Source organism: Scomber japonicus, chromosome 3 (genome assembly GCF_027409825.1).
Source record: "Scomber japonicus isolate fScoJap1 chromosome 3, fScoJap1.pri, whole genome shotgun sequence".
Classification (NCBI taxonomy): domain Eukaryota; kingdom Metazoa; phylum Chordata; class Actinopteri; order Scombriformes; family Scombridae; genus Scomber; species Scomber japonicus.
In genome coordinates this window covers 33,605,337-33,619,487 of record NC_070580.1, presented here as the reverse complement: position 1 = coordinate 33,619,487, position 14,151 = coordinate 33,605,337, and the positions used below count along the sequence as shown (strand labels likewise).

General features: G+C 42.5%; 1 protein-coding gene across 1 annotated transcript in view; it reads right to left on the bottom strand.

Moving 5' to 3' along the window:
* ptprt (protein tyrosine phosphatase receptor type T) overlaps positions 1–14,151 on the bottom strand; it is a 470,972-nt gene that overhangs the window by 140,179 nt on the left and 316,642 nt on the right. Inside the window, exon 19 of the mRNA XM_053315616.1 lies at positions 1,442–1,577. Coding sequence (XP_053171591.1) covers positions 1,442–1,577 — 136 coding nt within the window. The remainder of the gene's footprint in view (positions 1–1,441; positions 1,578–14,151) is intronic.

The following is a 14,151-nucleotide window of genomic DNA, read 5'->3' as shown; positions in this document are numbered from 1 at the left end:
TTTTTTACTTTTCACTGAGATCACCTTCCTTCCTTCCACTCCCTATCTCTATGTCTGATTCAACTATGAGGACACTTTAAAAAATACACATTATGAGGTCTATCCATCACTCTATCTATCTATTCAGTCATATGTTTTAAAGGTGCTACATGTAGTATTTTATTCACCGTTGTGTAAAGCTGTCAAAGCAGTTGTCATATCTGTGGTCATAAAGATGATTGTTAGCTTCTATCTTAAGCCAGGGGCACTGGGGGGAGTTTAATTAGCTTTTAGCTCCTTCCTCTATCTGAGTTACAAGGAAGTATAACGGTTTAAGTTGAGCTTCCTGTAGCAAATATGATAGAGGCTACAGAGCAAATTTAGCAAAGTGGCTAGGGAAGGGAGGGAGGGAGGAAGGAAGGGAGGGAGGGAGGGAGGGAGGGAGGGAGGGAGGAAGGGAGGAAGAATGAACGAAAGGAGGATGAAGGAATGCAGGGAGGGAGGAAGGGAGGGAGGGAGGGACGAAGAAGGAAGGAAATGAGGGAGGAAGGAAGGGAGGAAGAAGGAAGAAAGGGAGGGAGGGAGGGAGGAAGGAAGAAGGAAGGAAGGGAGGGAGGCAGGAAGAAGGAAGGAAAGGAGGGAGGAACAAAGGGAGGAAGAAGGAAGGCAGGGAGGGAGATAGGAAAGGAGGGAGGAAGAAGGAAAGGAGGGAGGAAGGAAAGGAGGAAGAAGGAAGGAACGGAGGGAGGAAGGAAGGGAGGAAGAAGGAAGGAAGGGAGGGAGGGAGGACGAGTGAAGGAAGAAGGAAGGGAGGGAGATAGGAAAGGAGGAAAGAGGGTAGGGAGGAGGGGAGGGAGGGAGGGAGGGAGGAAGGAAGGGAGGAAGAAGGAAGGAAAGGAGGGAGGGAGAGAGGGAGGGAGGGCGGGAGGAAGGAAGGAAAGAAGGAAGGAAGGAAGGAAGGAAGGAAGGAAGGAAGGAAGGAAGGAAGGAAGGAAGGAAGGAAGGAAGGGAGGAAGAAGGAAGGAAAGGAGGAAGGGAAGGAGATAGGAAAGGATGAAGGGATGGAGGAAGGAAGGGAGGAAGGAAGGGAGGAAGAAGGAAGGAAAGGAGGGAGGAAGTTGTTTTAATATTTTTTGACACCACTCTCTGTTGTGTGCATTATAATAAATCAACCAAATTGCATGAAACCAACAGCAGGATGTGAATTGCACTGCCTGCAGGCTCATGAGTGTGCACGTACATCGTTAAGAGCGTGCACGTAACACACAACATAAACTTAACAACATAATGGCTTAAATTTAAAACACTGCTTGAAAGCTTTTCAAAACCTCCACAGGTCATCTCTGAGGGAACTGCAGTGAATAAATACATTGATTTATTTAGGTGATTTATTCATATTAAAATACTACACATAGCACCTTTAATCTGCTTAGTCTGTGATGATGTCATGTTTGTTACCTACCTGCGCTTGAAGGTGAGGACGACACCGAGGAGGATGATGATGAACATGAGGATCCCTGCGATCACTCCGGCCATCTTCACCGTGCTGTCCACCTGCTTCTCAGGCTCCATGGCGTCTGAGTCCTGGGTGGAGGCACCTACACACACACACACACAAACACACACACACACACACACACACACACACAGAAACACACACACACACACACAGAGAAACACACACACACACACACACACAGGTATGCACATAGTCACCGATATGTAATCACATAAATAACACAAATAAGACACATGTATAGTCACACATGCACAGAGTGAAACACACTCAAGGATGAAGACACAAAATACAATCAGGCATTCATGCATGAATACTTACACACTCTACACACATATATATACACACACACACACTCCCACACAAAGAGGATGGGTTACACTATGCTTGACAAAGACACTCAGAAACATACATAATGTTAAGCATAAATAAAGACACACTTGATCCCAAGGTGAAGATATTCTTAATAGTGCATCCACATGAAAAGGGCCAAACACAACTCATGCAGGGGTAGGAAAACATTGGCAGCATGCAACAAAAGCTAAGCAGATTTCCAGGGACGGAGATAAAGAAATATGTAAAAAAGAAAAAAAAGAGATATTTTAATAGAGACGGAATAACCCTTTCATGCATGGTGGTCACTGCAGTGGAGAGATATTCAAAAGCTGTTTTCTTATGTATGAAAGGCTTTTGATGGCCATTCCTTCCTTTCTTTCTCCCTTCCTTCTCCTCTTTCCTCCCTTCCTTCTTTCCTTCCGTCATCCACCTTTCTTCATTCCTTCTGTCCTTCCTTCCTTCCTCCCTCCCTCCTTCCTTCCTTCCTTCCTTCCTTCATTCTTTCCTTTCTTTTCCTTTCCTGTCCTCTCTTCCTCCCTCCCTCCTTTCCTTCCTTCTTCTTCCCTTCCATCCTTCCTTCCACCATTCCTTCCTTCTTCCTCCCTCCTTTCCTTCCTTCGTCTTCCCTTCCTTCCTTCTTTCCTTTCCTTTCCTCACTCCCTCCTTTCTCCCTTCCTTCCTAGACTCGAGGACAACAGGAGGGTTACAGTAGATTTGTGAAAAGAAACACTGTGAACATGAGATATGTATTCTCATTCAAATCAAACAGTCTGTCCATAAGATAAATAAACAAATAAGAAGTGGAAGGAAAAGAGAAAGCGCTGCCAACACTTTCACAGCTACAAGGTTGTTTAGTTTTTTTTGTTGCACAACTTTTGGCTCCAAGTGACAAACATTGAAAACTGCCCAAGGACAAACAAACATAGAAGTCATACAACAACTCCACACATGCATCTAGAAAAAAACGGACCAACATGCATCGCTCTCTTTTTACACAAGGATTAAATAAGTTGGCAAACAAATGAACAAACACAGAGGATAGGAAACAGTAATGGGGGAAGGTGAATGCAAGGTTGGTGTGTTGTTTCTACAGGAGGACGATGTAACTTCATGTAGGTGTAACTCTATGGTTAGATGTAAAGGTTGGACAGTGACTATATAGAATAGACTGAATGATAGAAGACAGTGAATGAGAGGGAAAGAAAAGTAAAGACAGACTGAGTTTCACCTCTGAATGCAGATAAGAGATGTACTGTACTTCCTGTTTGCTGCTTAGACTTCTTCAGTTCAACAAAAGGTCTGATGATACTTCACTGAGTCAAAGTTAATATATTATATAAACAGTGTTTTGTACTTTAACCCTCCTGTTGTCCTCGAGTTAAGGAAGGAAGGGAAGGAGGGAGGAAGGAAGGAAGGAAAGGAGGAAGAAGGAAGGGAGGAAAGGAGGAAGAAGGAAGGAAGGGAGGGAGGAAGGAAAGGAAGGTAGGAGGGAGGGAGAGAGAAAGGAGAAGAGGAAGAAGGAAGGAAAGGAGGGAGGGAGGAAGGAAGAAGGAAGGAAAGGAGGGATGAAGGAAGGAAGGAATCCTTCCTCCCTCCCTCCCTCCTTTCCTTACTTCCTTCTTTCTTTCTGTCCTTCCTTCCTCCCTCCCTCCCTCCTTCTTTCTTTCATTCCTCCCTCCCTCCCTCCTTCTTTCTTTCATTCCTTCCTTCCTTCCTTCCTTCCTTCTTCCTCCCTTCCATCCTTCTTTCCTTTTGTTTCCTTTCCTCCCTTCCTTCCTCCCTCCTTTCTTCCTTCCTTCCTTGACTCGAGGACGACAGGAAGGGTTCAAGTAGATTTGTGAATACAGCTAGTCCAAATTACACACTCAACTACCAAAGAGATGCTGCACTATTGGACGGGACACAAAAGGAAAGTAGACTAACTTAACTATCAATAAAGCTGCTGCTCTCTGCCTGAGGATTAATATAACTAGCCATGGTCTCATAACCCAGAGATAGTAGCATAAAAGAAATAGAGGATGGTGAGAGCAGAGAGTAACAAAGATAAAGTAAAAATGAAAAAAAATAAAGAAGGAGAGAGGATTTGTAGATGGGTTAAGAAAAAAAAGAAATAGAAAGGCGAGAGACACATCAACAAATTACAAAAGTCAGAAATGGCGTAAGAAAGAAAAGGAAGGAAGAGAAATGGAAATAAAGAAAGACAGAAATCGACAGTGGTCAAGAGTGAATTACATGTTTTTTAAAAAAGCTGACTGAAAGAAAAAAAGATAAGACTGGAGAAAGAGAAAGATGAGAAACCCTCAAGCAGAGGACCCTGGGATCCTGCACATGAATGCACCTGTTCTCTCTCAGACATGCACCAAGCAGCATCTTATTATAACCTTGATACACAAAGACAGCCGATTAATAGAGTTATACTGCTACGTGGGAGTTCAGTTTAATCCCCTGTCTCTCTCATCTTCGCCCCCTCTGCAATAACAACACAAGGTTGGCAGTGGAATCCACCGAGCTAACGGCTTAAGCACCTAACCTTGGCACACTCGGTAATAGCTGCCACAATCCTCAATGGTTGCAGTGATGAGATGTTCTTTTAAAAAAAAACCCCACCAGAATGACTTCAATGACAACACATTCAGTATCTGTGTAACCTGATCACGGATAGCATCTCTGCAACACCTTTGATAAAAAAAAAATATATATATATACAAATAAAGGAAATACATCTGTCACTCTCCGTCTTATATGGTCTAATGCGGAAGAAAATACAGCTTTTTTTCTTCCTGTGTGTTGTCAGTGGAGATGAGATACAAACCTGGAGTTTAATAGTGGGGTTAAAGGGAACCTATTATGTTTATTTCCAGCTTTATATTTTTATTCTGGCACTCGAGTAGTTTTGCATGATTGACAGTTTTAACAACTCCTTATTTATCTTATACTGGCTATTTATACAGCTCCTCAGTACAGCCTCTGTCTCTTAACAGGCAGTCCACTCTGCTGTGATTAGCCAGTTAAGGAAGTCTAGCGGGGGACAGCAAATATCAGAGTTGTGTTAAAGTCGGTGTAAAGTAGAATAAATATGTGTTCTGAGTTTGACATACCACAGAAAAGTGTGTTGTTAACCACCCTGCCAAATTTGAATGTTTGAAATATAAATATATGAAATTAGGCTTCAAAGTTGTGTAAAAATCAGCCTCTTTCTCTGCTACCAAATGCTGTGGGCGTGGCCGCCAAGTCCGCTGAAACTCCGCCCCCTACGAAGTGTCACCTGTCAATCAAAGTCACCACCTCTACCAGAAACATGGACGTTATGTCTGAGAGCTTTCTGCTGCTAACTCAGCTGCTAGCTCGGCGGCTAACTCAGCTAACTGGCTAACTGTAGACTGTAGTAGTAGTAGTGTGCGCTGAATGTATTTATACCTCTACAGCAGCAGGGGCGGGTTTATGCTAAGTGATTTTCAGATTACTACTACTAAATCCCAAACACAGAAATGTTGAAACAGTTTGTGAAGCCTAGCTCCACAATTCAAATCTAAATGGTTGTAATGCCATTTAAACACCTCCCAACAATCTGTTTCATACATGTTGTATATCTACTATCTTCTATCTACTAGAAGAAAAAATAAAATGAATGTGAATCTTTGCTTACTGTTCAGGATAAACAACAACATGAGAATGACCTCTTGAAGTACACAGATTGTACCATGAGTCTATTGTTCATACCAATCATTTTTATTCAGTCAGTCATGTTATGCATGAGTTCAGCCTGTTGGGTTTTTTTCTCCCATTAATGCCATCAGGAAATAACCTCCAATAGAAAGGACACTCTGTGGGAGCCGGTGGCTTTGTAATGAACAGAGGTGTACAGACTGTAAATTTCAGATTGTCTGTGTCTGTCAAGCACATTATAGTTACATGAAGGCCTCTGGCGATCATGCGAGAGACAAGTTCACACATTTCCCTGTAGTCCATGCCCTGGTAATCACCCCACAGGTGTATTAAACCTCAATTTTCCCCCTGAGTAACCCACAATATGTATCACCTGACACATTTCAGTGTGACCCCATTTGTTCACACTTCACCGCCTTCACGTGGTGATTGGGTTCAACAGTTCATGATGTAACAGTAGAGGACCCCATCTGGTTACGGGTTCAGCTCCATTTAACATTGGGATTGGCCAGCTCGGGCGCCGCTCAGCCAATCAGGCAAACTCTGACAGGGTTGCGACTGGGGCAGAGGAGAGGTGATCTAATGCGACTGTGTCTAATACAAGAGGGTAAAAGTTGAGAGTGAGAAAATCTGCACCCGCTAAAAAAAAGAGGATTGATTGACAACTGGCACAAACACAATATGGAGGACACGGTGGCCTCATTTATTATTTTATTGTCATTGTCAGCTAACAGGTGGCTTCTAATTATGTACAACGTATGGATCCATCTTGTTGTCTTGCCACCGGTACTGGCAGGTGGTGCAGGTATTATTTTCTTGGCACAGTGTACTCTCTAAAAACACACACACACACACACAGTTGGAAGAGTATAGTGCCTAAGCGTTATTTCTGTACAGGTGAACTGTCTCATAGGAACAGGAACAGTCTATCCTTTGTCAGATTTAATATTTCCTAGCAGGTTAATGGTTTCACTGTGGTCCCGTTGAATGTGACAGCGACTAAAGTTCAGTTAGTAGTGAGTTGTTTGAGTTAACCCTCCTGTTGTCCTCAGGTCAAGGAAGGGAGGAAGGAAAGGAAAGGAAGGAAGGAAAGGAATAAGGAGGGAGGGAGGGGGAGAGAGGGAGGGAGAGAGGAAGGAAGGAAGGAAGGAAGGAAGGAGAGAAAAAAATGAAGGAAGGAAGGAAGTGAGGAAGGAAAGAAGGGAGGAGGAAGGAAGGAATGAAGGAAGGAAGGGAGGAGGAAGGAAGGAATGAAGGAAGGAAGGAAGTGAGGAAGGAAAGAAGGGAGGAGGAAGGAAGGAATGAAGGAAGGAAATAAAGAAGGGAGGAGGAATGAAGGAAGGAAGGGAGGAGGAAGGAAGTAAAGAAGGAAGGAAGGAAAGCATGAAAGGAGGAAGGAAGGAAGGTAGTGAGGAAGGAAGGAGGAAGGAAGGAAGGAAGGAAAGGAGTAAGGAAGGTAGTGAGAACGGAAGGAAGCAAGGAAGGAAGGAAGGAAAGAAGGAAGGAGGAAGGAAGGAAGGGAGGAGGAAGGAAGGAAAGAAAGAACAGTCAAAAGAGATGGGGTCAGTCGGGGATGTAGACGACCGTGAGTCTGCATTGTAATGGCCAGACGAAGGTTTTAAATTCTTCATTTTTTCCTGTAACATCCTCCCAAGAGGAAAGCATGACATATCGATCGGAGAGGTATAACTGCTCCGACTGTATCTGACGATGCCAGAATTCACAACCACTTGGCCTTCACCATGATAGGCTGTCTCACCGGGGGAATAGTGAGGAGCGATGGACAACAACACAGTTACTATGGTCCAAGGGGATATAAACACACATGGATACTATAGCTCTATGACTGTAAAGACATGATACCATAATGTTATATAAAACAATATTAGAGGAGAGAAAGTAAACAGTAAATTATTCTATCTACAGGACTTTTCTATGAATTGCTTTGATTCCAACTTAGAATAATTTGGTTTCTAAGTCTACATCATTAAAATTATACACAGCACCTTGGAGATTAACACTTGAGGTAAAGGCAGAGGAGATCTGTGCACTGTGTGTTTGAACACTTTATTTAAGTATTCCTTTTGGTCCAGCAGCACTGAGGCAGACTCAGTTAGTTTTTTGGGGGGGCTCCTTGGATATATTCTTCAAATGTCTTCTTCCCCCAATGGTTGTCATGGTTCTGCTTTATTTATTTAAAGTCTTAAAATATGAGTCAGCAGGCAGGTATATAGCTCTTTTTATTGGTTTTCTGATGACTTTAAAGTGCATGTCCCAGATTTTTGGAGGTTCCCAGTAGCTTTCAATATGTATACAAATCCAAATAATCAACATTGAGCTCAAACTACATATATTTTAGTGTCAAATTGCCTTCTAAAAACCTTCTGCTTCTGTTTCTGCTTGGCAACATTGCTGCGATATAAACCCACTAGCCAACATGGAGGAGGTTACATCTACTCTGGTTTCCTCCCAGAGACCAAAAATATACAGGTTAGGTTAATTGGAGCGAGTCTAAATTGCCTGAAGGTGTGAATGTGAGAGCGAATGGATGTTTTTCTGTATATATATACGATATGGTCGCCCTGTGATAGACTAGCAACCTGTCCAGGATGATGTCAGCTGAGATTGGCTCCGTGACCCTCTAGAGCAGAGGTGTCAAACTCATTTTCATTCAAGGGCCACATACAGACCAATTTGATCTCATGTGGGCCGGATCATTAAAAAGATGGAGGGAAGGAAGGAAGGAAGGAAGGAAGGAAGGAAGGAAGGAAGGAAGGAAGGAAGGAAGGAAGGAAGGAAGGAAGGGAGGAAGGAAGACCAGAAGTAAGAAAGGTATGAAGGACAGCTGGAAGGAAGGAAGGAAAGAAGAAAGGAAATGGGGAAGGTAGGGAGGAAGGACAGAAGGAATAAAGGAAACGGGGAAGGTATGGGGGAAGGACAGAAGGAAGAAAGGAAGGAAGGACCGATGGAAGGACAAAAGGACAGAAGGAAGGAAGGACAGAAGGAATGAAGGAACGAACAAACGAAGGAAGAAAGGAAAAGGGGAAGGTAGAGAGGAAGGACAGAAGGAAGAAAGGGAGGAAGGAAGGAAGAAAGGACAGAAGAAAGACAAAGAGGAAGGTAGAGAGGATGGACAGAAGGAAGGAAAGGGGCCGGATTGCACCCCTTGATGGGCCGGTTCTGGCCTGCGGGCTCCATGTTTGACACCCCTGCTCTAGAGGATATACAACATATAAAAAAGGATGGATGGATAGTTACAGATAGGTGGCATCAGCGCTCGGCACTCTATTCACCACATCACTGCTTTATGCTAACAGCTAGCAGACATTTCCAACAATCCTGGACCAGTTGTTGTCTAAAAAGTAGTTTCTGTAAGATGACATCAGCCTTATTAAAAAAAGAATTGGTTGAGAGAAAAATTGAAATATGCTCATTTGTTTGTAGTGTATCTAAGGAAGATCTGCCGTCAGTGTTACTGTAGATGGATAAATGTATTAAAATGACTTCCTCAGTGTTTGCCATTATGGCTGCGACAACAGTGGGCTGCTGATGATATTGATTGTTTCCAAAAGGCATTAATCCCCAGAATTCCTTGTGTTCCTGGACACACACACACAAGCTATGTGAGTGTGTGTGTGTGTGTGTGTGTGTGTGTATGTGTGTGTGTGTGTGTGTGTGTGTCTGTGTGTGTGTGTGTGTGTGTATGTGCACTTGTGTAATATTCTTTTCATTTATACATTTCATTGTATTTTTTTTTCTCCTCCCCTTTATACTTCTCTTACTTGGAAAGCATTAGAAAATTATTCCTTTTTAGCTTCTCCTACTTGGAGAGCATGATAAAATTATCAGAGAGGAATTATGGGTAAAACCAGAGATATTAAAAACATAATCTCATCCAAATGGAGAGAAGATTGATTCTCCTATCTTCCAACGCACTGCAGCACCCCTGAATGGCATATTAAATGCTTATTCTTTGTGTGTGTGTGACTGTGTGTGTGTATATGTGTGTGTGTGTGTGTCACAGGTACAGGTTGCTGTTTGAGCGTGGGTGCAGCTTATGTGTACATGTGTGTATCTGTGTGGGCATGCATGTGCGATAACTAACATCTTTCTAGCTATTATCATATTTTATTTCTAATCCACTTGAATGGAAAGTATAATAATAAAGTCTTATTAATGTATTATATGATTGTCAAGTCCTAGAGATGTATATATAATGTATATTGTTTAAGTGTAGCTGATATGAAGAGCATGTGTGTGTTATGCAGGTTATGTAAGTGTGTGTGTGTGTGTGTGTGTGTGTGTGTGTGTGTGTGTGTGTGTGTGTGTGTGTGTCTCAGCTCAGGGTTAATGTGAAGGTTTGGATTTTAGGTATTGTTTGTCAGCAGCTGTGGGGTGCATCCTCTGTGGATTAGCGTTAGCATGGCTGAGTGTGTTTAACAGGATTACTAATCTGAACTATGCTGCTGCAGCGCTCTGTATATGTGTGTGTGTGTGTGTGTGTTTTTGTGTGTGTGTGTGTGTGTGTGCGTGTTTGCCTAAATTTCCCTTTGATTTTGTTTCTGAATATTGCATGTGTGCATGTATACAGTATTTGTGTTTCTGTGTGTGTGTGTGTGTATATATGTGTTTGTGTGTGTGTGTGTGTGTGTGTGTGTGTGTGTGTGTGTACTTGGATGCTTTTGTAAATGCATCTCGTGTGAGTTTGAATGTGCGTGTGGTCAGATGGCCCTGAGATTATCATATCCTTCAACTCCATAACTTAGTAAACAATAAAAAAAACAATGCTAATGGTTGCCTCTTAGTCCCTTCCTCTCTTCCTCTCTCTCTCTTTCTCTCACACACACACACACACACACACACACATACACACATACACACACCAGTTTCCATTAATGTTGACATGAATGTTAAGGTCAGCAGGACACGCTTTACTAAGTACTTTGGAGCTTTTAGAAACTAAAACGACTTAAATGCTTCATCATCTGGTCTCTGTGGAGCTTTTAGGGTGGGGGTAATGCTTGTAACAATATGTATTATCCCCCACTTGACAACTGATGATTGTAAATCTGCTTCCTGCCTCTTTTATATTAAACTATTAATGGTGAATTTCATACATGTTTTAAAAAATAAAAGTAGCCAATCGATTTTTTCCCCCCCTTGGATCTTTATTTTCTAACAGGAAACAGCTGCTATAGGCAAAAACAATAAATCCATAGTATATATTGAGGTTATGTGTGTGTGTGCTTGTGGGTATTTGATATAATAGTATTTGTATTGTACTGTATGCATTATCCATTCTCTTTCCAACCCACATCTGTTGACAGCTACATGACAACTTCTATATCCCTCCTACAGCCATTTTCTGAAAACAATCCCACAATGACATGCAACATATCGTATAATGACCAAATCAATTACTGAGGGATACACAAACACATTGTTTTCGAAAAAAATAACTTTGATGCCCCCCTTCCCTCCCCGCCTGCCGCTTCCCCCCTCGAAGGGAGTTTGTTTCTGACAAGGTAACACAGCCAAAGGCCAAAGTGAATTGCATGTTAGGACACAGCTGCTGTAAGCTGACAGCCACAAAAGCAGGAGGGAGGCTGGAGGGGAAAAGCAAAAACCTTGAGATTTAAAAAAAAAACAAAAAAACAACCTGCAGCTGAAAAAGTGAAAAAATGTACTCGGCTTCATTCTGAATGACTTGCAATAATCATGCAGGATGAAATTCAATGATGGCACTAAGTTGACTCCAAGTAACTTTCAACATAAATGACAAGCATATAAAATATACTCTGCAGCATACATGACAGCTGCTATAAGATTTGGAAGTTTAACTTGAATACATGAAGTTGAAACTGCTCATCGATCTGGAATCTATATTTCAACTTCAAATAACTTTATGACACAATTCAATGGGTTTTTTAAAATATTCAGTCAATTCATTAAGATATTAAACTATTTATGAATTCTATTGACTTCTGCCGTGAGAAGAAATTGCGATATTATCGACAGGTCTCCGTCCCCTCTCATGCTTTCCCTCCAAAGTGACAAAGTGACCTGGAATAAACTCAGATAAGCAACTACTCCAGCTAAATGATTTTTGCTTTATTAAGATGGGAAATTTTTTCTAGAAAGGCTGCAGCACAAAGTGACATGATTATTAAGAGTTTACTAATCGTGGACTATTTTCTCTGTGTGTTTGCAAAAATATTAATCATTACAACTCTTTTCATGTGGTTCATGACATGAGGGCAACTCATGAGCCCACTAAGTCCAAGTAAGAGACAATCACATTAGCATAAACCCGCCCCTGCTGCTGTAGAGATATAAATACATTCAGCACACACTACTACTACTACAGTCTACAGTTAGCCAGTTAGCTGAGTTAGCCACCGAGCTAGCAGCTGAGTTAGCCGCCGAGCTATTAGCTGAGTTAGCCACTGAGCTAGCAACCGAGTTAGCCGCTGAGTTAGCCACCGAGCTAGCCCCCGAGTTAGCCGCTGAGTTAGCCGCCAAGCTAGCCACTGAGTTAGCCACCGAGCTAGCCGCTAAGTTAGCCACCGAGTTAGCAGCAGAAAGCTCTCAGACGTAGCGTCCATGTTTCTGGTAGAGGTGGTGACTTTGATTGACAGGTGACACTTGGTAGGGGGCGGGGTTTCAGCAGACTCGGCAGCCACGCCCACCGTGTTTGGGAGCAGAGAAAGAGGCTGATTTTTACACAACTTTGAAGCCTAATTTCATATATTTGTCGATTTTTTTAATCATTCAAATTTTGCAGGGTGTTTAACAACACACTTTTCTGTCAAACTCAGAACACATATTTATTCTTTGAGGTGGGATGTGACCTGACACAACAAGTGTAACAAAATGACAACCACTAGTACAACAATCTTTTGGCTGAAAACAATGATTAAGGCTTGTTTTTCTATCCTCCAGAGCCTCAAACACTATTGTTGTTTCCCTGCAAAGCCTACAATCATGAATTCTAACTTCAGATACTGTCTTCTTGCTCTATTCAAAAAATTAAGACACAACTATAAGATATTGAAAAGTTAAATAACTGTAATGCTGAAATGTTGATGTTGGGATCAAATAAAGGTCTCCAGCCAACACACAATCGGACTGATTTGATTCTTCCCCATCTTATGTTTACTAAGTGAATAAACACTTTGAGTGGTAGACCGGATGCCTGACTCCATTTGTACCAGCGTAGAAGATCAAACAGTCTTTCTGAATGCAGCAGTGAGTTCAACAGTTCATATATTCAGAGTGTAGTTTGTTCTGATTCTCTGTTAAAACACAATCAGCATATCAACCAACCTACCTACCATCCATCCATTTACTCTTTTTCTTCATTTCCCCTGCTTTCTGTTTTTCTTTCCCACTTTCTCTCTTTCTCTTTCCTCCACCCTTCTGTCTTTCTTCCTCTTTATCCCTCTAGATCAGAGGTGTCAAACATGTGGCCCGCGGGCCAGAACAGGCCCGTCTAGGTGTGCAATTCGGCCCACTTTCCAGCCTTCTGTCCTTCCTCTCTACCTTCCCCTTTTCCTTTCTTCATTCGTTCTTTCCTTCCTTCCTTCCTTCCTTCCTCCCTTTCTTCCTTCTGTCCTTCCTCTCTACCTTCCCCTTCCTTCCTTCCTTCCTTCCGTTTCCCTTCTTCGTTCCTTCCTTCCTTCCTCCCTTTCTTCGTTCCTTCCTTCCTTCCTTCGATCCTTCCATCGGTCCTTCCTTCCTTTCTTCCTTCCTTTCTTTCCTTCCCTCCTTTCTTCCCTCTGTCCTTCCTCCCAACCTTCCCCGTTTCCTTTCTTCCTTCCTTCCTTCCTTCCTTCCCTCCATCTCTTCAATGATCTGGCCCACATGAGATTAAATTGGTCTGTATGTGGCCCTTGAATGAAAATGAGTTTGACACCTCTGCTCTAGATGCAGGTGACTACTTTACGACCTCGCCCCCTCTTAAGATTTACGTAGAGATAACTGAACATTTTGTCGCTGGTGCTTGTGGAGCAGATGGAAAATTCATGGCACAGTTGGAAATAAGACAACACATTCCTCACAATGTCTGTCTGGCATAAAGTGAAGCAGATACACCTGTCTGCATGCACAATGCTACTGTAGGAGAGAGTGTGGGGGGGGGGGGACTACAGAGAAATCCTTGAGCCTGAGTCTGTCTCCACTACTGGATTTGTCTTTTTCTTTTCTCTGACTTTCTTCAAGTCAGTTTCTGTCAATCTGTCTCTTTTTAGTTTTTTGATCCTTTTTTTCTCTCTCTTGGGTTGTATTTCTTTTTTTTCCTCTCTGGGATTCTGTCTTATTCTCTCCTTCTCTCTCTCTCTCTCTCCCTCTCCCTCTCCCTCTCTCTCTCTCTCTCTCTCCTAGTTCCTCTCTTTCTTTAGTTCTGTCAGCAGCTTGAACCCTTCGTGCTCCCTGTACAGCTACAGCAGCATTTCATCCACTGCTGACTTGTAATGTGCCCTTAAAATGTCACATGATCGCCAGATATTCACCTACAGCCCCCCACCCCCCCTCTCCTTCTTTTTTTTCCTCCTTTTAACAGTCTGACTCAATCTGTTGTAAATTCAGAGAGCAAACTGACTCACTAAGCAGCAAGCAGGCAGCACTTATGATGACAGGAAAATAGGGCGAGGATA